General features: G+C 50.8%; 1 protein-coding gene across 1 annotated transcript in view; it reads left to right on the top strand.

Annotated features, from left to right (window-relative positions):
• The window catches only part of SLIT1 (slit guidance ligand 1), a 191,464-nt gene that overhangs the window by 132,272 nt on the left and 35,413 nt on the right, over positions 1 to 23,779 (top strand). Inside the window, exons 9-21 of the mRNA XM_003922342.4 lie at positions 2,049 to 2,196; positions 2,664 to 2,735; positions 3,288 to 3,359; positions 5,542 to 5,613; positions 6,479 to 6,622; positions 14,125 to 14,288; positions 15,105 to 15,128; positions 15,267 to 15,411; positions 16,027 to 16,101; positions 16,279 to 16,422; positions 19,929 to 20,072; positions 20,387 to 20,553; positions 23,601 to 23,733. Of these exons, the coding sequence (XP_003922391.1) occupies positions 2,049 to 2,196; positions 2,664 to 2,735; positions 3,288 to 3,359; positions 5,542 to 5,613; positions 6,479 to 6,622; positions 14,125 to 14,288; positions 15,105 to 15,128; positions 15,267 to 15,411; positions 16,027 to 16,101; positions 16,279 to 16,422; positions 19,929 to 20,072; positions 20,387 to 20,553; positions 23,601 to 23,733 (1,504 nt within the window). The remainder of the gene's footprint in view (positions 1 to 2,048; positions 2,197 to 2,663; positions 2,736 to 3,287; positions 3,360 to 5,541; positions 5,614 to 6,478; positions 6,623 to 14,124; positions 14,289 to 15,104; positions 15,129 to 15,266; positions 15,412 to 16,026; positions 16,102 to 16,278; positions 16,423 to 19,928; positions 20,073 to 20,386; positions 20,554 to 23,600; positions 23,734 to 23,779) is intronic.

Below are 23,779 nucleotides of genomic sequence, written 5' to 3'. Positions count from 1 at the left end.
CACAGTTCTCAGATTTGTGACAGAGGATTTGTTTATTATTATTATTATTATTATTTGAGATGGAGTTTCGCTCTTGTTGCCCAGGTTGGAGTGCAATGGCACGATCTTGGCTCACCACAACCTCCGTCTCCTGGGTTCAAGTGATTCTCTTGCCTCAGCCTCCCAAGTAGCTGGGATAACAGGCATGTGCCACCACGCCCGGCTAATTTTGTATTTTCAGTAGAGACAGGGTTTCTTCATGTTGATCAGGCTGGTCTCAAACTCCCAACCTAAGGTGATCTGCCCACCTCAGCCTCCCAAAGTGCTGGGATTACAGGCATGAGCTACCATGCCCGGCCTTGTGTCAGAGGATTTAGAGGCTGTTTTCCCCAGTCTGTGGACTGGGCCTGCCAGCCACAGTGCTCTGAAGGAAAGCATCTCCTAGGCTCGTCCTCCCTGCCTCAGTGTAGGGCTCTGGGCTGTGGCTGTCACCTCCTCCATTGCACTGGCAGACACCCAAGACTGGGCTTGAACACCGCTGTATTCAGCAGTGCTGTGTGTGTCTGTGTGTGCATGTGTGTGTTTGTGTGTATGTGCAGATGCGTGTGTGTATGAATGTGCCCGTGTGCTGGAACGTGTGTGCATACACACGGGTGTGTCTCAGGTGTGAGCCAGGACTGCCTCTGCATCATTGCAGCTACCATGGTTTTTAGGAATAGGAATGGATAATTCACTGGGACAATTTTTGTTTTGAAATGAAACCCTTTCCTTTGCATTTGGAAGACTGTGGTTTCTATTTTCAGACATTAGTATTTCCTCGGGGTCTGAACACCCTGGCAACCCTTTTCTGTTGAAGGCTACTGTCACAATATGCCAGGAATCCATGAGGCTTTGCCTCATTTGCTCCTGGTGCCCACTTTTTGGGGCAGCCAGGGAAGATATTCAAGGTTAAAATGCTGGTGGGGATATCAACTGGCTTGACCACTCTGCAGAACTGTCTCGCAGGATCCTCAGCTCAGCTTGTGTCCGCCTTGTGACCCTGCAGCTCCACTGCTAGGTGTGTGCATTTTTTTCTGCAAAAATGTCCAAAAATATTAAAGGCAGCTTTTTCCATCATAGTCCAAATTGGAGACAACCTGAATGTCCACCAGCTAATTATGATATATCCATGTAATGGAATACCACCCAGCGATGAAAAAGAATGGACTACCGACACACATAGCAGCGTGGCGAATCTCAAAGACTGTATATTAAGCAAAAAAGCCGCCATAAGAGAAACTACTGTTTCATTTACATGACGCTCGTAAGTGAGCAGAGCAAATCTTTGGCGACAGATCTCAGAATAGTGGTTACTTTGGGGAAGGGGCAGGAGGGAATCTTCTTGGGTAACGGAAATGTTCTGTGTTTAGGCTGTGGTTCCACGAGCTACGTGTTTCAGATAGAGCACTTTGTATAAGTTATACCTCCTTCAGATGGAGCATTTTGTGTAAGTTATACCTCCATATTTTCAAAGGCTCTTATATAAGACACTGGGCTGGATCCTGGTTTTACCACTTACGAGCTGTGAGAATTTCTACAAATTAATATCGAGGACTCTGTTTTCTCAGCTGTAAAATGGCAACAGTAATAGGCTCCTCTTATGCTTAAATGCGATACTGCACGTACTACACTTAGAGCATGTGGCACAGAGTAAGTGTTTAAGTGTTTAGGAAACTGTCATTGTCACCCTCGTGACAGATGAGAGGACTTAGGCCCAGAAGTGTTAAGTGACTTGGACTAGAATCCACAGCTTCAGAATTGTAGGCCAGGATTTCTTAGTGGATGAATCACACACCACTGCAATTCAATTTAGATTCAAGGGCAGCAAACATCTGACAAATACCCGCTGCGTGCCAGGCACCCACAGAGTTATACCGATGTCTGGAATCATTTCATTAGTGATCTCCGCTGGTTCATCCTTATCCAGAGAAACTGCTGCTGTGCACCCTGTCCCACCCATCAGTCTGTATCTGGGCTCAAAGGACGTGCTGATGCGAGAGAGCCTGAGGCCACACCCCCTGTTTCTGCAGGCCCAGGGGAAGCGGGGCGCGTGCCCACCTGCACCCTGTCCTCCGGCTCCTGCCCGGCCATGTGCACCTGCAGCAATGGCATCGTGGACTGTCGTGGCAAAGGCCTCACTGCCATCCCGGCCAACCTGCCCGAGACCATGACGGAGATGTGAGTACAGAACAGGGCAGAGCAGGTGCTGGGGTGGGCACAGGTCCGTCCGCTTGGCAGGCCTGGCTCTAGAGGTCCAGTGAAGAGCTGGGGTAGGTGCCACCTCAGGGCCCCTGAGTGACCATAGAGAAGACATCGTTTGCTTCTGCTGGGCTGAGCTTTGTGTCCAGGGCTGGGGAGGGGGTGTCCCTCTGTGATCCCACCCAGCTGCGTGGGTCTGCTGGAATCGGGTTCTCGGCATCATTTGTAGGCCCCTTTCGGCCTTAAATGCCTGGGATGATGGAGCTCAAGTCAGAATTTTCTCTGCCTGTGCCAGTGCCCCTACCCCCGACTTCAACTTCTGGAAGGGGTAAGGGAGCAGGAGCAGGAGGGCCAAAGGCTTGTTCAGGGTGGGTGATCCCAGCAGGTAACCCCCAGGGCTGGGGTAACCTGGGCCCTTATGCCTCCCATTCGTTTTCTCTCCACAGACGCCTGGAGCTTAACGGTATCAAGTCCATCCCCCCTGGAGCCTTCTCACCTTACAGAAAGCTACGGAGGATGTGAGTGTCTCCAGCTACTTCTTGGGGAGCTGGCACAGGGCTGACAGAGATCCTGGGCAGTCCCGTAGCCCTGGGCCAGGCCCTGACTCAGCCCCTGCAGCTGAGCGGCCCTGGGCCAGCCACCTCGCCTTCCTGCCCTTCAGGCTGCTTGGCTTGTAACACGGGGGCCTCCTTGCAGGGCTGTTGTGTGGCCCAGAGGGAGTGCTGAGCCTGAGCCTGGCCTGTGACCAGAGTTACTTGTCATCCTCCCATTTCAGCTTGGGTAGCAATAGGAGCAGTTAAGGATGGGAGGGGGCTGGGAGACTGCCAGGATGCATGGGAAAGCTTCACCCATAAACTCCCAAGCTGGAGTGCCCCCTCAGGCCCAGCCCTCAGACTACACAGGGAAATAGCGGCCGTGGGCTTTGAAACAGAGGGATCTGGCCTCCCACTATGCTAATTTCAAAGCACCCCACCCTGCCCCCATGGCATCTATGAGGTGGAGGGGACTGGGCAGGGCTCAGTGGCCATTGAGAAATTCAGATGCCCCCTCTCCTTCTGCTCACCTTGCAGAGACCTGAGCAACAACCAGATTGCAGAGATCGCACCCGACGCCTTCCAGGGCCTCCGCTCCCTAAACTCGCTGTGAGTAGCAGTGGCAAGGCTTCCTCAGTGGTCCGGGGCATCCCCTGAGGAGGCTGGCAGGGCCCAGGGCCTCTCTGGTGGGTGCAGGAGAAGGAGCAGGGCTATGCCCCCCTCCACACAGCCCCTGCTCACCCCAGCCTCAGTGGGTCATCCTTTGGCTGCAAAGGGTTTGCTGTTCCAGCTTCCTCTTCCTCACTGGTGGACGCTCCGACGCTGGGAGCGGGAGAAGTGTGGAGAAGCTAGGCAGAGCTGTTGCCCCTGGCAACTGGGATGTACAGCCTACCACGGTGTGGATTTTCCCAGCATTCTGTGCACAAGCATCTTGGCCCTGTCCCCCATCGAAGCCCAGCATGCTGTGCTCCTGAGGCCTCTGTGATTACCACAGCACCAGGGAGCACCAGCGAGCACCAGCTCCAGTTGCTACATCTGACACACCTTGCTGTCTTTGATCCCAAATGTGATGGATCCCAAGATGCAGTGGGTGCTGCTGGGACAGTATTTTCCCACTCCGCCTCCCAGTGTTTCCCTTCCTTCAGGGTCTGCTGGGGAAGTCTGTCAGTAGAACATACAAAAGGTAATGAAGCACCTCCCTCTCTCGCTCACCAAGTTCCTCACTCGCCGAGGTCCTACAGCACTTTGTGTGGAGAGCACACTCAGAGTGCCCTGGAGTTGGGTGAGCTCCCTGTAGGAGGGGCCATTTGTTACTCTAGGGGATGAGTGTTTTCACCTGCTCCTTGGCAGCACAGGACACGTGCTTGGCAGAGACTAGAGGCCTGGCAAGTACAACAGAATGGAACTCCCCCGGGAAGTGAGGGAGCCTGCCAGCTCAGTGCCTTCTGTGCATGCCATCTTTTCTTGGAGCAGAGTCCAAGTAGCGGGTGGAGCCAGTTGTGAATGGCACCTCGGAAGTTGTGCAGTGCATACCCTACACAGCTGTACACGACAGCCTGGTGAGGGGTCATTGTCATTGGCTGAGGAGATCAGATTCTGAAGGTGGCCTGTCAAAACTCAGGGCCCTTCCTCTGAGAAGTGAATGAAGCTCTCCTAAGTGGGACATGGCAGTATAAAGAGGTAAAAGGTGAAGAACCCATCTTAGTGGGTTTCTGTTGTTCACGGGTACCTGGTCACAGCCGCCACCCTGCGTGTAGGAACGTGGATGACTCCAGTCCACCCCACGAATAGTGTCCACCTTGGCCAGCCCTGGCCTTGCCTCCCTGATTTGGTTCCTGCCCCCTCTGCTGCATTTCCCACCCAGCAGCTTGAAGGGTGTTTCTGAAACGGGAATCTGACAGTGCCTCAGTGGCTTCCTGATGCTGGCTTGGTAAAGCCCAAGCTACCGTCCCATTCATTCCCTCCACTCCAGCCACACTGGCCCTGTCTCCTGTCCACACAGGACAGGCACACACAGCTCCCACTGCAGGGACTTTGCTGTTGCTGTTCCCCCACGGGAATGACCTTGGAGCCATGTTTGGAGAGGCAGTACCCAGGATTCTTTACTCAGCTTCAACGTTTACCAGGATAGCTTGTGGGGTCCGATTATGACATTGGGAATGGCATCCACCCACCCCCACCCCAAACCCCCTGGATACTTTCACTGTCCCCCTGAACCCGCCCATGTCTACATGTGTTGTTTTTAACTTTTGCTTTAAAAAAAAATCTATACATGGAATTCATGCTCAATGCAGAAAACTTTGAAAATACTAAAATATAAAAAAAAATGCTTGAAGTCCCACCATCCGGATCTCACTGCATGTGCCGTCTGGCATTCTATTTTTTCCTGTAAAGCTCTGAAAAGATGTTAATTATTCCCGCTCATGGGATTTCTCTTCTCTGAACAGTCTCCTTTTGGATTCCAGACCAGATTAATTTCCCAGGAAGCGCCCCTTCGCAGCCTTCTGTGGGGTCCCTGTGTGAGGGTGGTGGAGCAGGGGCTGCTTTCTTAGTGACTGGGATCAGGGCCATCTCTAGCGCATAGGGCACTTTACGCCTAGAAGCGGGTAACCCCTTCTTAAGACACTTTGCTGTCGTCTGTGGCCAAGTTGCTGTAACAAATAGACACCATTAGGACGTGCTTCATGTAAATGGCTTAGGGGCAGCGCCGTTGAGCTGGGGCTATCTGCAGAGCTGTGCGTTTGCTCTGGTGGGCTGTCCCCTAACCCACCTTTCTGCTGCTTTTCTCCAGGGTCCTCTATGGAAACAAGATCACAGACCTGCCCCGTGGTGTGTTTGGAGGCCTGTACACCCTACAGCTCCTGTAAGAACGAACCCTGGGTGTCTTGGGTGGGACATAGGGAAGGACCAGCATTCCTCTGGCCTGGTAGACTGTCCTTTTGGGCCTCTTTGCAGTATGGCACTCATTTGAGACAATGAGCTTGGAAGACAGGCAGACCCACTAGGGCTGAAAGAGTCTCGCCCAGAGAGGGAGGCATAGGCAGCTTCAGAGCTGCTCACAGGATGCCAGAGCAGGGAGGCTCCTGAGGAGCCTGGTGTGGCTGGGGACAGAGCTTTCTCCTGCAGGGGGACACCCATGCCAGCTCGGCCTCCTTGAACCATGAACTTTCGGGCAAGGATTTTCTCCCAGGACTCAAGAGGCACTGAACACGAATGCTCCAACTCAGCTGCCTCGGGAGCCCAGTGGAACTCTGAGAAGGAGGAGGAGCCCCCCCACCCACCAAAATGCCTTTGCAATGTGGCTGTCCGCTTTCCCAGAATCCCACAGGGCATCTCTAGCAATTCTTGGAAAGAGAGAAGAGTGGGTTGACCGAGATGACCCTGTGCATGGAGAAGGCAGTCGGAGTTCCAGGCCCCTCTGTGTGGAGCGGACACCCAGAGGGCAGATTCCCTGGGCCTACCTCGGTGGGCTCCTCCCTGTAATAATGGAGGCAGGGGCTGAAGATCGATGGTGATGATGACGATAATGATAATACAGTGCATTGGTTCTAAGACACATGTGTTTTCTACACCAACAGCTCTGAAACTGGGATGCACGCTGTAATCAGCGGCACATCATTTAGTTGGCAGCATTTTGTTCTTTGTTGATAGTACAGAACACCCAGAACATGGGATGGGTCTGATGCTGAGCCTCTCCGCTCACCACCTGGTCCTGGCTCTGCCCACAGGCTCCTGAATGCCAACAAGATCAACTGCATCCGACCCGATGCCTTCCTGGACCTGCAGAACCTCTCGCTGCTCTCCCTGTATGACAACAAGATCCAGAGCCTTGCCAAGGGCACGTTCACCTCCCTGCGGGCCATCCAGACACTGTGAGTGCCCTGATGGCTTCTTCTTCTCCCCTCCCAGCGGGAGGGCCCGGGGGAGGTTGCAGTCTCCAGGGACAGGCAGCTGTCCGGCTCTGGGCTGCTGTCCTCACTGAGGGGTGGTCTCTTACAGAGGAATGACACAGACCTGGGTTAGACCATCCTGGGTTCAAAGTCCACCTCGACCTCTTATGGCTGTGTGACTCTGGGCAACTTCTCTGGGCCTCATTTTTATTTATCCATAAGATGGGGACACCTCATAGAGTTGTTAGGAAATGAAAGAGGGTGTGAGTACAAAGCTTAGCTCATCACAAGTGCTTGATAGATGCTGGCTTTAGCTAACAATAATATTGTTGGTGATGATGATAATATAGGGCACTGGTTCTAAGACACGTTTCCGCATTAACATCTCTGAAACTGGGATGCATGTTATCAGAGGTACATCAAAAATAGTAGTGCCTCTTACAATTTATGATGTCAAATCAGATGAAATACAATAATGATAATGGTGACTGTGAGTAAAAATATAGCAGTAAATCTGGTAATTTGTTGTAATATTTTATTTTGGAAAATTAGAAGCAGATTAAGAGTATTATAGTAGGCCGGGCATGGTGGCTCATGCCTGTAATCCCAACACTTTGGAAGGCTGAGGCAGGAGGATTGCTTGAGCCCAGGAGTTCAAGACCAGCCTGGGTGACATGGCTGGGCACCCCATCTCCACAAGAAATTTTTTAAAAATGTAGCCAGGCGGCCGGGCGCGGTGGCTCAAGCCTGTAATCCCAGCACTTTGGGAGGCTGAGGCGGGTGGATCACGAGGTCAAGAGATCGAGACCATCATGGTCAACATGGTAAAACCCTGTCTCTACTAAAGATACAAAAAATTAGCTGGGCATGGTGGCACGTGCCTGTAATCCCAGCTACTCAGGAGGCTGAGGCAGGAGAATTGCCTGAACCCAGGAGGCGGAGGTTGCGGTGAGCCGAGATTGCGCCATTGCGCTCCAGCCTGGGTAACAAGAGTGAAACTCCGTCTCCAAAGAAAAAAAAAAAAAAGCAGCCAGGCATGATGGTACACACCTGTAGTCCTAACTACCTCGGAGGCTAAAGTAGGAAGCTTGCTTGAGCCCAGGAGGTTGGTGCTGCAGTGAGCTGTGGTCACACCACTGCACTCCAGTCTGGGGAACAGAGTGAGACTCTGTTTCAAAAAAAAAAAACAAAGGGTACTACACTACAGTGAACACCCAAGTATTCATCACCCAGCTTTAACTCCCATACAGTCTTGTTTTATCTATCCCTCCCCCCTTCCCTGCCACCCAAAATATTTTGAACAAATCCCAGACATATTGTCTTCTTTTTTTTTTTTTTTTTGAGACGGAGTTTCGCTCTTGTTACCCAGGCTGGAGTGCAATGGCACGATCTCGGCTCACTGCAACCTCCGCCTCCTGGGTTCAGGCAATTCTCCTGTCTCAGCCTCCTGAGTAGCTGGGATTACAGGCACGCGCCACCATGCCCAGCTAATTTTTTGTATTTTTAGTAGAGACGGGGTTTCACCGTGTTGACCAGGATGGTCTCGATCTCTCGACCTCGTGATCCACCCACCTCGGCCTCCCAAAGTGCTGGGATTACAGGCTTGAGCCACTGCGCCCGGCCGACATATTGTCTTCTATACAGGCTTCGTACATATCTCTAAAAGACAAGGATTCTTTAAAAATGCAATGACAACACTATTGCTGTATCTAAAAATATGTACAATTAATTCCTTAATATCATCAAGTATCTAATTAGTATTCAAATTTCCAAATGTCTCTTACATGTTATAAAATTTTTAATAGTTTGAATCAGGATTCAAATAAAGCCTGTGCAATCTAATTGGCTGATGTTGGCTGATGTTGGCTGATGTTGGCTGATGTTGGCTGATGTTGGCTGATGTTGGCTGATGTTGGCTGATGTTGGCTGATGTTGGCTGATGTTGGCTGATGTTGGTTGATGTTGGCTGATGTACCTCTTAAGTTGCTCTTAACCTCTGTGTCCTCTCCATTTCCCTTTTCCTTGCAACTGATTTGTTGAAGACACTGCATCATTGGTTCTGTAGGGTCTAGGTTTTGTTGATTGCATCCCTGTGGTGTCGTTTGACCCGTTCCTCTAACCACTCTGTGTTCTGCAGATTGAAAATTGGATTTGGGAGCTTGGTCAGGTTCGGTTTTGATTTATTTGTATATTTGGCAAGATGACTTTATAGATGGGATTGTGGGCTTCCTATCAGGAGGCCCACCTCTGGCTGTCTCCCTTTTGTAATAAAATCAGCCATTGATCTCAGTGCCTGAACCCATGAATTCTCTAGGAATCCTGAAATGGTGATTTTGAATTTGTATCAGTCTGTTTTTATGTTGCTATAAAGGAATACCTGAGATGAGGTAGTTTACAAAGAAAAGATGTTTACTTGGCTAACAGTTCTGTGGGGTGTACACATATGGCACCAATATCTGCTTGGCTTCTGGTGAGGCCTCAGGAAGCTTAAAATTATGGCAGAAGGCAAAGGAAGGGTAGGCAGGTCACGTGGCAAGAGAAGGAGCAAGAGCGGGAGAGAGGAGTGCCATGCTCTTTTAAATAACCCAATCTTACACGAACTCAGAGTGAGAACTCACTCATTATCACGAGGGTAGCACCATGCCATTCGTGAGAGATCCACTCTCATGCTTAGCCTTGCTTCGCCTTCTGCTATGATTGTAAGCTTCCTGAGGCCTCACCAGAAGCTGAGCAAATGTTGGTGCTGTACTCATCCAGCCCACAGAACTGTCAGCCCAGTAAACCTCTTTTCTTCATAAATTACCTAGTCTCAGGGATTCCTTTATAGAAACACAAAAACGGACGGATACAGATTCAACCAAACACCAATCCGAACACCTCCCACCAGGCCCCACCTCCAACACCAGGGATTACATTTCAACATGAGATTTGGTGGGGACAAACATCCAAACCATAACAGAATTCTAACATTCTTTTTCATTTCTAATGCAGTTGTGACTACGCTTTAAAACAGAATCCTTATATTTAGCTGGAATGTTTCCATGTAAAGAAAATTCTCCTCTGCGGTGTGGTTAAACTGAGGCACTTAAGCAATCCCCTTCATTCTTCATCTTTAATTCTGAGCCTGAAGTTAGATGGGATGTGCTGACTTGCGGGTCCTGTGGTGTGCCCTTAATGAACATTAATTATTAATGTTATCATATCCATTGTTGTCACTGTCATGCCTGCCCCTGTCTATGTGGGGCAGTGCTCATGATCGGATAACATCTGCATGGGGTATTGGGATAGGTTCCAAACAGGCTGAGTAAAAGGTACAGCTCATGACCCCTGGGGACTCTGCACATCACCAGAGAGGTCAGCCACAAAGACAAACTCATTAAAGTCCACAAATTCGCCTGCAGCCCAACTCCTGCTAATTAATTTACTTATAGCCAGGGAGATGAAGAGGAAGCTCCATGGGGAAACCTTGCCAAACATGTGAAATTAGAGGGTACAGGGAGACACTGGCAAGGTGGACTATTTTAGGAAGCCGGCAGAATGTCTGAGAGAAACATGCGAAGGAGATTTGGTGGCTGGGGACCCCCACACAGGAAAGCCTTGGGGATGGGGAATGGGAACGGGAGACTCATGTGAGCCACTGTCCCTTGCATGCATTATCTTAATACTTACTGTGACACTATGAAGGTAGGTTCTATCATCCTGATTTTACTTAAAACCAAGACTGAGGGAGGTCACGTGACACACCCAGTGTTGCAGAACATCCAGTAGAACCGGAATTTGATCTCGGACATCTCTTCATCATTACCAAGAAAGTACTTAGCTTCCCCTTTAATTGTGCTTTTTCTGTAAGAACAGAACTCATCACTGAAGGAGGTAACACAAAACTGAACTTCCATGCACATATATTAGATGTTAACAACTGAATTACAGTTTGGAACAAGAATAAAAGAAATGTAAATCCAAGGTACTATCAGGTACTATTATTACAACCTTAGGTGGTTCAGCTCCTTGACTGAGTCTTATTTTATTAAACCTGAGCATATTTAAATTTACCAAATCATGTTTGATTTGTCCATAGCTCCAAGATCTGTGGCCAAGTGCTTGTGTAACAGTATTGACTTTGCTGCCGTTTTACTTACCCCAAGAGATTTAACATTAAAAAAGAGAGAGAGAAGCATCTCTATTGAGGTATAACTTGCATACCATAAAGTTCACCTGTTCTAAGTGTACAATTCAATGATTTTTAGTAAATTTCCAGAGTTCAACTATCACTGCAATTCAACTTTAGAACGTTTCCATCACCTTCCTTTCCAAATCCCTTGTCTCCATTTCCAGACTCAGCTGCTGGCCATCACTGATCTATGTTTCTTTCTCTGTAGATTGGCTTTTCTATACCTTTCATTAAAATGGAATCATACAGGCCAGGTGCAGTCAGTGGCTCACACCTGTAATAATTCCAGTGCTGGCCGGGCGCGGTGGCTCAAGCCTGTAATCCCAGCACTTGGGGAGGCCGAGGCAGGTGGATCACGAGGTCAAGAGATCGAGACCAACCTGGTCAACATGGTGAAACCCCGTCTCTACTAAAAATACAAAAAATTAGCTGGGCATGGTGGCACGTGCCTGTAATCCCAGCTACTCAGGAGGCTGAGGCAGGAGAATTGCCTGAACCCAGGAGGCGGAGGTTGCAGTGAGCCGAGATCGCACCATTGCACTCCAGCCTGGGTAACAAGAGTGAAACTCCGTCTTAAAAAAAAAAAAAAAAAAAATCCCAGTGCTTTGGGAGGCTGAGGTGGGTGAATTGCCTGAGGCCAGGATTTTCAGACTAGCCTGGATAACATAGCGAGATCCCCATCTCTACACAGAATTCTTAAAAATTAACTAGGTGTGGTGGTGCATGCCTGTGGTCCCAAGTATTCAAGAGGCTGAGGTGGGAGGATTCCTTGAGCCCAGGAGTTCAAGGATGCAGTGAGCTGATTGTAGCACCGCACTTAGGCTGGGTGACAGTGTGAGACCCTAACTCAAAAAAACAAACAAATGAAATCATGTAATATGCCATCTTTTGTGACTGACTTCTATCTTTAGCATAATGGTTTTGAGGCTCACTCATATTGCAACATGTATCAGTACTTCATTCCTTTTCATCACCAAATAATTTTTCCATTGTGTAAATAGACCACAATTTGCTTGTCCATTCTAGGTGATGGACATTTGGAGTGGTTTCCACTTTAGGGACATTATGAACAATGCTACTGTGACTATTCACTCACAAATCTTTGTGTGGACCAACATTATCATTTCTTTTGGAATTTCTGATTTATATGGTAAATTAATGTTTAACTTTTTAAAAGAAACTGCCAGTGTTTCCCAAAATGGCCATACTGTTGTACATTCCCTCCAATGGTGCATGATGAGGGCTCAAAATTTCTCTCATTCTCATCCTCACCAACACTTGGTATTGTTTGTCTTTTTTTCTTTTTGCATTTTGATTCTAGCCATCCTAGTGGGTGTGAAGTGGTATCTCACTGTGGTTTTAATTTGCATTTCCCTAACGACTAATGATCTTGAGCCTTTGCCTCCAAAGAGCTGTGACTCCTTAATGCGTGAATCTAGAAAGACGCTGAGAATTAGTCCTCTCTTCCTTTCTTTCCGCTGCCAGAAACGTTCACGGAGGCAGATGTGTGGCCTCATACGCAGCGCAGTTTTTGGGTGTTTCTTTAACATGATTGTTTTTTCCTAAATGGATTTTTTTCTTCCTCCTGAGTGTTTTCCCTTTCTAGCTTCCTGCCCTTTGAAACTGTTAAAAATTCTAATTTGTGTAACACATTAAAGTTTATACAGAAGCCACCTGTCTCTGTGGGTGGTTCAAGTTTTATAGGTTTTTGACACAGCCTGTTTTTAGAAAGGAGATACTCTACACCACACACCTTGAATGTTTTAATACACGCCTAAGCAACACAATTGGGATGACTTTACACAGTTTTCCACCAAGATGGTAATAAAGAGAAGCAATTGGTTCCTGCAGGGGCTGGGGCACTAAGGCACAGTCAGGTGTGGATGGGCAGCTGGGGAGGAGCTAGAAGCCGTCCTTAAATCCTGGTATATTTTAAATTAGCTGCAAACTCTGCCCCCAGGATATCAGCAAACACATCCTGTCTGTGCAAACTGACAGTTTAAGAGGGGAAATAAATGTTGAGCTGGATGCAGAAGAGGTGGGCGGGGCCTGGTCCACCTGGTAATGCTGAGAGGAGCCAGAACTCGGGGGGGAAAATAGGGAAGGACACTGCGAAGGAGAGGTGGCAGGGACCCAGCTCCCAACTGGGGGCCGGAGGGCAGAGCCCAGGAGGTGAGGGACAGCAGAGAGCACCACCAAGGTCTGAGCTGAGCTGGGCACAGACTCTGGGCAGTTTACTCCTCCGCTTAGAGAGTTCTGCAGCCCCTAGCAGGGGGCTGGGCTGAGAACGGTGTCAGGTGGCCTGAACTGGTGGGACTTAGATGGAGGAAAAGTGGACATGGCAGGGCAGGTCCCTTTGAGTTGGTCCGCTGCTCTGTCTTCCTGGGTTCAGGCAGTTTTCCAGAGCCAGGACAGGCGTAGGCACGCTCTTCCCAGGCTGTCTCAGTTTGGACAGCCATGAGCAGGGCATGCCCAGTGCTGTGGTAGCTCAGAGCCCACCCATGGCCATGCCCCCGTGGGGTCGCTCACAGCAACCCATCGCTGCCATCTGCTGCCCGCCACCATCCCCACATTTATCCTGCTGACCACACAGGCAGCTCGTGAGAGAATATGAGTGATTCCCCAGCAAGGGGTTGCTTAGTCATGGTTTCTGAGGTTTCTTTGTGTAAAGAGACAGCCATAAAATGGTCAAGGAAATGTCACTCCTGTGGCCCTGAGTGGGGATGGTGACTCCTGGTAAAGCCCAGGGACTCTAGCAGGCCTTGCCACTCCGGCCCCATCCCTCTCTGTAGGAGACAGGCTGCTACCCAAGTCTGAAGGAAAGGGGACAAACCAGGGCCCATGGGTGCTGGGGAGGGTCAGAGGCTGTGGTCTGAGTGCCAGCAGTTCTGGGTTTTGTTACCTTCTCTGGGCTTTGGCATCCTTGCCTATGAAAGGCCAGGGGTGCTTGGGCAAGTCTCTGGGTCCTTCCTTTCTCCACTCATGCTCATGGAATGTCCCAGAGCAGAGGGAGGTAAAGGTGAGTAGAAAGAGGTGGGGCAGGATGAGACTTGATGCGCAGTACAACAGGGACAGTAGGAAGCTCTGGGTGGCAGAGACCTTTCCCCTGTGGTGTACTGGCAGGACCCCTCCAGAAGTGGTGGGCTGTACCCTGCGGGTTCACCCTGCTCTCCCCTTCTCCCTGTGGCAGACCCTAGGCTCCAGACCACAGGCAGCCTCCTTGGCCCCAGCCACAGCAGGGCCCTGTCCAGGTGGAGATCTGCGTGGGTTTGCAGCCCTTGTCTCTCATAGCTGATCTGCCTGCTTCGGACAGGCACCTGGCCCAGAACCCTTTCATTTGCGACTGTAACCTCAAGTGGCTGGCGGACTTCCTGCGCACCAATCCCATCGAGACGAGTGGGGCCCGCTGTGCCAGTCCCCGGCGCCTCGCCAACAAGCGCATCGGGCAGATCAAGAGCAAGAAGTTCCGATGCTCAGGTATCTGCCTGCCTGCTCGCCTGTTCACCTATCCGCCTGCCCACCTGCCCGCCTGCCTACCTCCCTACCTCCATACCTGCCCGCCTGTCCACCTGTCCACTGGCCTGCCTGCCTATCTACCTGTCTGGTTGTCTGTCTGTCTTCAGCCTGCTCAGGGACCCCGTGACGTTTCCTGGATGGCTCTCACAAAGGTGTCTTTCATTACTGTGAACCCAGGCTGCAGGGCGTGGGCCCACAATTCTAGGCTTGATCTGAATGGTAGTTCAGTCCCACCTCATTTTGTTGAGGCCTAGGGAAGAAGCAAGGCTTGTCGAAGGTCCCAGAGGGAGGACTCGGGTCCCTCCACTTCCAGCCAGTTCTCTTTTATGCCTCTGTGTCACGCCTTTGAAGACACTCAGGAGGCTTGGGAACCCACCTCAGTGAGACAGGAGCCTCCTCCAGGCTTTGGAACACGGAAACAACCTCAGCAATTGTAGTCCCCATGGCATCTGGCTGGGCACAGTGCAGGGCAGCTTCTGAGCCTAGATCCTGGTCAAGGATCTGATGCCATCTGTAAAGTTAGCACAGTCCCCACCATGTGCCATTGTAAGTGAGAGGTCGATGGTTTTGGCGATCCTTGCAAGAGGTTTAATTGGATCAGCCTGGGAAAGGAACACGTGTGCTCTGTAGCTCACCCTTCTGCACACAGGGACTGGGCAGATGGGCTCCTCAGCCCTGTCTGGGGTGCCTTCCACTGAGCAGTGGGGCTGGGGCCTGGGCTGCTCCTGCAGGTCCTGGCTGATTCCTGCATTGTGGTATTTCTGCTTCTCTCCCCAGCCAAAGAGCAGTACTTCATTCCAGGTAGGAGAGTGGGGGATACCAAGGCCAGCCTGGTGGGGATGGTGGGAGTGGGTGGGCAGGCTGGGGGCCCTGGTTGGCCCGGACTGCTGGGAGCCTGCCCCAGGTCCCTCAGCCCCTGCCCCCGCCCTCTCATGGCAGGCACGGAGGATTACCAGCTGAACAGCGAGTGCAACAGCGACGTGGTCTGTCCACACAAGTGCCGCTGTGAGGCCAACATGGTGGAGTGCTCCAGCCTGAAGCTCACCAAGATCCCCGAGCGCATCCCCCAGTCCACGGCTGAACTGTGAGGGTCCCCAGCCACCCACCCCCAGCCCTCCCCTGTCCCTAGCTGCCACTAACCCTCCTTGGCCTACTCCCGGATTTTCCCCAGATGGGGCTGGACCACTGGAGCCTCTGGCTCAGGACGTGCCACCCTTTGGCTTGGGCAGGGAGAAGTCCCCATCCTGCTGCCCTTTGCTTCATTCACAGCCCTCCTCACCCCTCAAATGCAGATGCCAGCCTTTGGCACTTGGGGCAGGTCACCAGCCTAAATCAGGGATGGCTTGTCTCAAAGATGCATTTCTCTTCTTGGGGATATGATTCCAAAATCCTTTGTTATTTTTATTCCTCTATCTAAAAACATGAATTTGTCTACACATATGTCTATGTGCATAGATGCCTGCAAGCATCTGTCATTTACGTCTGTAAATTTTTCATGGCATTTTTCATGTTAAAAATATCCCCATTCATATCCTCCCCAGTACGAGGCCCAGCCTTCCTTTGAAATAGGATCAGTTGGCTTTGCCAGATAAATTCTTCTGGGAGTCTTCTGTGTTTGAGTCCCAGATATTCTCAGTTTGGAAGGGCTTAGAAATGTCCATCATTTGTGGATGTGTAAGTTCATTCTTGCCTCTTACAGGCGATTGAATAACAATGAGATTTCCATCCTGGAGGCCACTGGGATGTTTAAAAAACTTACACATCTGAAGAAAATGTGAGTTCCCCGCCGGCAGGAAGGTGTCTGTCGGGATGCTGGCCCAGGATGGAGAAGGGAATTGCTGGGGTGGGGGCAGCCCCGCTGGGGGGCCAGGGCTCTGTGCATGGGGGTGTGGCCTGCAGGAAGCTCTGGGTCTGGGCCATGTGTAATCCTCCCCACTGCCTCTTCTCTCAGCAACCTGAGCAACAACAAGGTGTCAGAAATTGAAGACGGGACCTTCGAGGGTGCATCCTCTGTGAGTGAGCTGCACCTGACTGCCAACCAGCTGGAGTCCATCCGGAGCGGCATGTTCCGGGGTCTGGATGGCCTGAGGACCCTGTGAGTGTGCAGGGCTGGGGAGCAGGGTGGGCCAGCTGCAGGAGGTAGGTGAGGCCAAGGGAGAGGAAGAGACAGAAGCTGGAGGAGCCCCTCCCCTGGCCCCAGCTCGAAGGAGGCGGGGGAGAACTGAGGATCCTGACTGTGTTGGGACAGGCCATCGAGTGTTGGCGACTCTATGGTGAGGCCTGTTCTCTTGTACCCCGGGGCATGGGACTCATGCCTGGTTGGCATCAAGGGATGGAGACACGTGGGCCCTCCTAGGGGTCCCTTCCCATTACCATCTGGCCAGGCTGTAAGAGCACAGCGTGAGTTCAGGAGTGGCTGGTGCTACTGCAGGCAGGAGGGGCTGGATGACCTTGCCAAGGTGACTCGGTGGGTGTAGATGGGGGAGCAGGGGTGTTGCGCTGTCCCTGAGATGCTGGGATCCCATAACCCAGAGCCCAGCCTAAGCTGAGCAGACCCCTGGAGTTCAGTGGGATCCTGGGGTCATCCGCTCCTCCATGAATGATGCGGGACATCCCCCCCATCTGCCAGGCAGTGCTGGCTCTTCAGATCCTGCGGGTGTGCAGCGTGTCCCATAGGCAGGGCAGTCCATCGGACCTCCCACAGAGATGGAAATGTGTCGTGTCTATGCTGTCCAGTCCTGTCACCTCGCGTGGCTGTGGAGTGGTTGAAATGTGGCTAGTGCTACTGAGATACTGAATTTTGAATTTCATTTTATTTTAATACATTTAAATCTAAATAGCTACATGTGGCTAGTGGCTACTATATTGGATGCTCTAGAATATGGTGCACAGCTCTAGAAGCCACTTGGCTGCGTGTAAGTCCCAAATCTGTAGCAGGATAGATTTGTCTCTGAGCACGTAACATGGAATATATAGAAGGTAAATGAATGTGTGGCGGGACTCCCTATGGATTTTTGTTGCTTTATTTTACAAAAAGTGAATTTTATTATGCACTGGGTTTTGCAGCTTGCTGTTTTCATCTGTGAATATAGAATTGCCGTCTTTCCAGGCTGTTCCTATAGGACTGCCTCACTTTTCTTCATGCTCACCTTGAATGAGGCTGTGCAGTCCCTCCCTCCCTCCCTCCCTCCCTCCCTCCCTCTCTTTCTCTCTCTCTCTCTCTCAATCTCTCTCTCTCTCTTGCACTCTCTCTTTCTCTTTCTCTCTTTCTTTCATCTTGCTCTGTCTCCGAGGCTGGAGTGCAGTGGTGTGATCTTGGCTCACTGCTACCTCTCCCTCCTGGGTCAAGCCATTCTCCTGCCTCAGCCTCCCTAGTAGCTGGGATTATAGGCATCCACCATCAGACCCTGCTAATTTTTGTATCTTTAGTAGAGACGAGGTTTCACTGTGTTGGCCAGGCTGGTCTTGAACTCCTGACCTCATGATTCATCCGCCTCAGCCTCCCAAAGTCTGATTACAGGTATGAGCCATTGGGTCCGGTCAGTTGCATTCTTTCAAAGGAAGATTTGGATAGGGACAGGAGAAGAGAAGGGCCCATACCCCATAACTATCTAGAAATGACCACTGTTAATTGTTGATATAAACAACTGTCTTTCCAGTCTTTTACATATCTCTAAACCTGCATACGCATACATGTACACACATACATACATGCATCGCATGCATACAGAAATATTCTAATGGAATAGTACATTTTATTTAGTAACCTGCTTTTTCCTTAAACTTAATAGGAGCACTATTACATATTAAAATTTTTTTCCATTTCACGTTTAATTCCTAATATAAAAAACATTCTGCATCAATTTGAATGACTATGTATTATATAATTATTGGCAACATAGGCTGTTTCTAAATTTTTTTTTATTATAAGATGTGTTGTATTGATACCTGCCTTAGGAGGTTCAGGCTGCTTTAACAAAATGCCATAGACTGGAGGTTTATAGACAACAGAAGTTCTGGAGTCTGAAATCTTAGACCAGAGTGCCTGCATGGACGGTTCTGGTGAGGGCCCTCTTGGGGGTTGCACACTTCTGACTTCTCATGATGTCCTCACATGGTCGAAAGAAGGCAAGAGAGCTCTCTGGGATCTCCTTGGTAAGGGCGCTAACTCTGTTCATGAGGGCTCCACCCTTATGACCTCATCACCTCCCAAAGACCCCCCGCCATCCTAATCCCAACACATTGGGGATTAGGATTTAGACATAGAAACTGGAGGGGAACACATTCAGCCTGTGACAATATCTTTATTGTGAAGTTCATGTATAATGCATGATTAAACTCTTGTTAGGAATTCCTAAAGATGGAGTAGACAGGTGAAAACATAAAGTGTCTTTTTAGGGATTTTGATACATCTTACCAAGTGCACTTCCAGGGAGGTACGAAGGCATCTCCCGCCAGTGTGTGGAAGTGTCCGTCACTCACTCTCACGGGTCCTGGACGTCATTATGATAATTACTATTCTCATTATCATGTCTTTCATTCTTTTTTAATTTGGCAAGCAAAAAAAAATCAATATTGCTGAGATGTCTTTGATTAGTAGTAACACTGAACACCTATGAATGTTGATAAACATTTTAATTTCTTTTGTGAGTTAGCTATTCTGTGTTGGCTTGGTTTTCGTTTTTACTTTTGACTGAGGAGCGAAATTGAGCTGGTTTTGTTGTTACAGTTGTGTAGGGAGCCAGGGTCTCTCTCTGACGCCCCGGCAGCCAGGGTGCAGTAGAGCCATCTTAGCTCACCGTAACCTTGAACTCCTGGGCTTAGCAGATCCTCCCACCTTAGCCTCCCAAGCAGCTGGGACAATAAGCGCACACCACCATGCCTCGCTAATTTTTAGTTTTTTTGGTACAGACAAGGTCTCACTGTATTGCCCAGGCTGGTTTCATACTCCTGGTTTCAAGTAATCCTTGGCCTCCCAAAGTGCTGGTTTTTACAGGCATGTAAAACAAGCCACTGCGTCAGGCTTGAGCTGGGTTTTTGAAGATGAACGGCAGCTTTTCCAGATGTAGATGAGAAAAAAGAGTATTCTAGAAAGCTGTCACAGCAGAGCAGCAGGCTGAGGGCTGGTCCATCTCTTGGGAGACAGGCAGGTGCCAGGGCTGAGACGGTCCGGGTCCGGGTGGACACGGTCTCAGGTCACAGGAAGGAGTTCGAACATGACTCTGTGGACAGTTTGGAGGCTGTGAGTGGGCTTTAAGCTGGAGAGTGACATGTGGATTTGGTTTTAGAAAGTCTCCTGGGCACTGATGTGGAGTGTGGCCTAAAGATTGGTAGGAATCCTGGGCATGCAGCGCGTGGGGGCGAGGCCAGGACAGTGGCAGGGAGAGAGGGACACAGAGCCTCGAAGCTGCTCAGAGGCAGGGGCAGTCTGGAGTGAGCATAGGTGTGTAGAACTTGCCTCACCTGGCCGGGCCCTGCCTGGCACGTGTTCCTGGCTCTGTGGCTGAGCACCTATGGAGGAGAACTGTGAATATGCCACGGTGGCCGAAGCTGCATGGTCCAGCAAAGGCCCCCTCCTCCCTCCCTGCTCCTCCTCCCCAGGATGCTGCGGAACAACCGCATCAGCTGCATCCACAATGACAGCTTCACGGGCCTGCGCAATGTCCGGCTGCTCTCACTCTACGACAACCAGATCACCACCGTGTCCCCGGGGGCCTTTGACACCCTCCAGTCCCTCTCCACGCTGTGAGTCCAGCCCCCAGGACAGGCGGGCAGGGGCTCTGGAAGCAGCCATCCCAAGGGCATGGTCCTCTCAGCCAGCCACTTTGAAAGAGCTCAGCCTGGGGATGCTGGGTCTTCGTGGTTTGCTGAAACTGGGTTCCACATTTCAAGATCTCCCTCTGGTCCTGAGAGCTGGTCCTCTTGGTGATGGGTGGTGGTCTGGGACAGAATGCCATGTGGCCAGAGTGTGGCACATCCTGCTGTGGCGGATAGGAGGGCTTTGCTGGCACCGCTGAGGGACAGGGTGTCTCCATGGCCACCTGGCCTGCCTCTTTCAGGAACCTCCTGGCCAACCCTTTCAACTGCAACTGCCAGCTGGCCTGGCTGGGAGACTGGCTGCGGAAGCGCAAGATCGTGACTGGGAACCCTCGCTGCCAGAACCCCGACTTCTTGCGGCAGATTCCCCTGCAGGACGTGGCGTTCCCTGACTTCAGGTGTGAGGAAGGTAACTCATGCCCCCCCCCACCCCCGCCAATGGCAAGGGAGAGGGCACCCTAGGTCCAACCAGTGGGGTGGGGCAGGTTAGGAGGATGGGGGTGGGCAGGCAGCACCCCCGGCATGCCCCTGAGAGGAGAGGTTCGGTGGGGAGGGAGGCCCTATGTTCAGGAGAGGCGAGGATTCACCCCTGCCTGGTGGTGTCTTTGTGTGGTTATAAGAGCAATAAAGTTCCTATCATTGAAAAATGGGAAAATATGGATAAAAGAAGGAAATAAACTTTACCTATTATCCCGTCACTCAGAGAAAACAGTTCACATTTTAGTGTAGTTCTCTCTCTCTCTCTCTCTCTCTCTCTCTCTCTCTCTCTCTCTTTCTTTCTTTCTTTCACAGAAATTCACTCTTGTTGCCCAGGCTGGAGTGCAATGGCTCAATCTCAGCTCATGGCAACCTCCATCTCCCAGCTTCAAGTGATTCTCCTGCCTCAGCCTCCTGAGTACCTGGGACTACAGGCATTTGCCACCAAGTCTGGCTAGTTTTTGTATTTTTTCATAGAGATGGGGTTTCTCCATGTTGGTCAGGCTGGTCTTTAACTCCTGACCACAGGTGATCTGCCCACCTCGGCCTCCCAAAGTGCTGGGATTACAGGGGTGAGCCGCTGCGCCTGGCCTAGTGCAGTTTCTGTATGTTTGGTTAACTCAGACTTGCCTTTCGGCTGTCCCTAAGTTCTCTAGACTCATGGGGTCACCTTATGCAATGGAACCCTTTTGAGTCCCCTCCCCTGTGTGTAGGAAGCCCTGGTCATTTTTTGCTCCAATGCCCTGTTTCCTATGACTTCTCAGGGTAGCCCCGCCCCCCCATTTTTTCCCCACAGCACCAAACACCCAAGGTCACTGCTGGAAGCAGATTTTTCTCAGTGCAGCCATCCTGTTCGTAGCATCTCTAGCATCCTGCCGCGAGGAATTTCTCCCTGGCTGTCCTCAGCTTCCAGCCCCCTTCTCCGCTTCTCGGTGCTGAGGTGCCTCCCTTCTCCCTGGTCTCTCCCTTCCTCGCCCTCCACCTGCCGCAGCCTGTTGTTTATTTTTCTAAACAAAATTAATGAATTCTCTAAGAACACTTTTGCTTCCAACTTCTAAAATTGAAAAAAGACTCTATACTATTCACATATATATTTAATTAATTTATATAGTAATAGCTTGCAAGTCTTTTTAAAAATTTCTGATTTGTTTAAAACCTAACTGTATGTTTTGGGGCATTTTCTCATGCCATTAACTATCTTTTGGCAGCATTATTTTTTTTTTTCCAAGAAACAGTTTGTTTTTATTATTCTTATTACAAAAGAAATGCATCCGTATTCCTTAAAAACAGTAACAACCACAGGCAACCAGAAGGAGGACTAAAAAAAGTTATTGACAGGCTGGGCATGGTGGCTCAAGCCTGTAATCCCAGCACTTTGGGAGGCTGAGGCAGGCGAACCTCTTGAGGTTCAAGACCAGCTTGGGCAACATGGTGAAACCCCGTCTCTACTAAACATACAAAAATTAGCCAGGCACGGTGGTGCATGCCTGTCGTCCCAGCTATCTGGGAGGCTGAGGCAGGAGAATCATTAGAATCTAGGAGGTGGAAGTCGCAGTGAGCCAAGATCGTGCCGTTGCACTCCAGCCTGGGCAACAGAGCGAGACTCTCTCTCAAAAAAAGAAAAAATTACTGATGTGCCCACCACCCCCTGGCCCCCATGCCCCAACTGGATGACTCCTGTCAACATTCGCTGTGTGGCTTTCCAGACCTTTGCTGTTGCTCATGTGCACAAGTGTGGCACACAGAGGGTCTTGCAGGGCCACCTGTGAAAACGTTTCAGCAGGATGGACGCTGTCTGGAAGGCACTACAATTGGTGTAAGCAGTCCCCTGCTGCTGGGAGTTCAGACAACCTCCTAGTCCCGCTCCAATGTATCATGCTGCCAGGAGCACCCTTGTAGATGCTCCCTACGTATATTTTCCACTCCCCCTTAGAACAGCTCCCTAGAGGTGAGAGGAAGTGAATAGTTTTGAGATGTTGCTGCTGAGGGGTGGTGGTCAATGCAGCAGGTTCTAGAGGCAGCCTGCTTGGTTGGATTCCAGCCCTGGTGCCACCTCTTCCAGGCTGGGGCAAGTCTCTGAACACTCTGCCCCTAGCTTCCTTGCTGCTCCAATGGGCTAATGGTAACACATTCACTAGAGAGCTGTTCTGAGGATGCAGTGGGTTCACCCTTGTCACTCAGGCCCTGCACGCGGGTGGCCTGTGTAACTGATGGTCCCTGTCACAGGGAGCGTGTGCCACCTACATACTAGTGTCCTCAAGATCTCTGACCGTGTGATATTATCATCCCTCTGACACCCAATCAGCAGAAAGGCAGGCTCACATTTATTAAATAGATGAATGAATCAATGAAGGGCGGTGGAACGAGAGCTCAGATTTTGCTTCAGCCAGACCTGGGCTCAGACTCTGCATTGCCTTGGGCCAACTTTATGAATCGAGCAAGTTGCTTAACCTCTTCGGATCTCAGTGAAATGGAAATCCATCCACTTGCTCATTCATTCACTCAACTCCTCTGTTGTGAAGGCTGCTGTGTGCCAGATGCTGGGCTCTGTCAGTGAACAAAGAGAAGAAAAGAGGCCCAGGCCTCTGTCCTCCACACGCCTGCATTCTAGGGCCGACGCTGCGCCCTTGCCTGCGCTGTTAAGGAGATGATGTCGATCCAGCACCTGGAGTAGCAGGCACTCCAGGACAGGATGGTGTGGGGCCATCCTCCAGCTCTGCTTTGACCAGGTCCACTTTGAGTTTGAGCAGGAAGAGATCAACTCAAGACCTATTTTAACCTCAAAACTGCTCCGCGGGGCTTCGTCCCTGGTGGGGGTGGTGCCTGGCGGGGAGGTGTGGTGCAGAGACTTACTGGTGGCCGAGGTACTGTCAGAAGGGTCTTCTGTTTTGAGTGGCCCCAGAACATGGCCCTGACTGTAGGAGGCCTTACGGCAGCTCGGCCCCCTCCCTGACGGGGGCTCTGTGCCTTCTTCCCCAGGCCAGGAGGAGGGGGGCTGCCTGCCCCGCCCGCAGTGCCCACAGGAGTGCGCCTGCCTGGACACCGTGGTCCGATGCAGCAACAAGCACCTGCGGGCCCTGCCCAGGGGTGTCCCCAAGAACGTCACAGAACTGTGAGTAGTCCAGGCCTCGCCCCTTCACTGGGTCCACCAGACGGGG

This window comes from Saimiri boliviensis, chromosome 12 (genome assembly GCF_048565385.1).
Source record: "Saimiri boliviensis isolate mSaiBol1 chromosome 12, mSaiBol1.pri, whole genome shotgun sequence".
In the NCBI taxonomy this organism is placed as follows: Eukaryota; Metazoa; Chordata; class Mammalia; order Primates; family Cebidae; genus Saimiri; species Saimiri boliviensis.
This window is presented reverse-complemented; position numbering and strand designations above follow the sequence as displayed.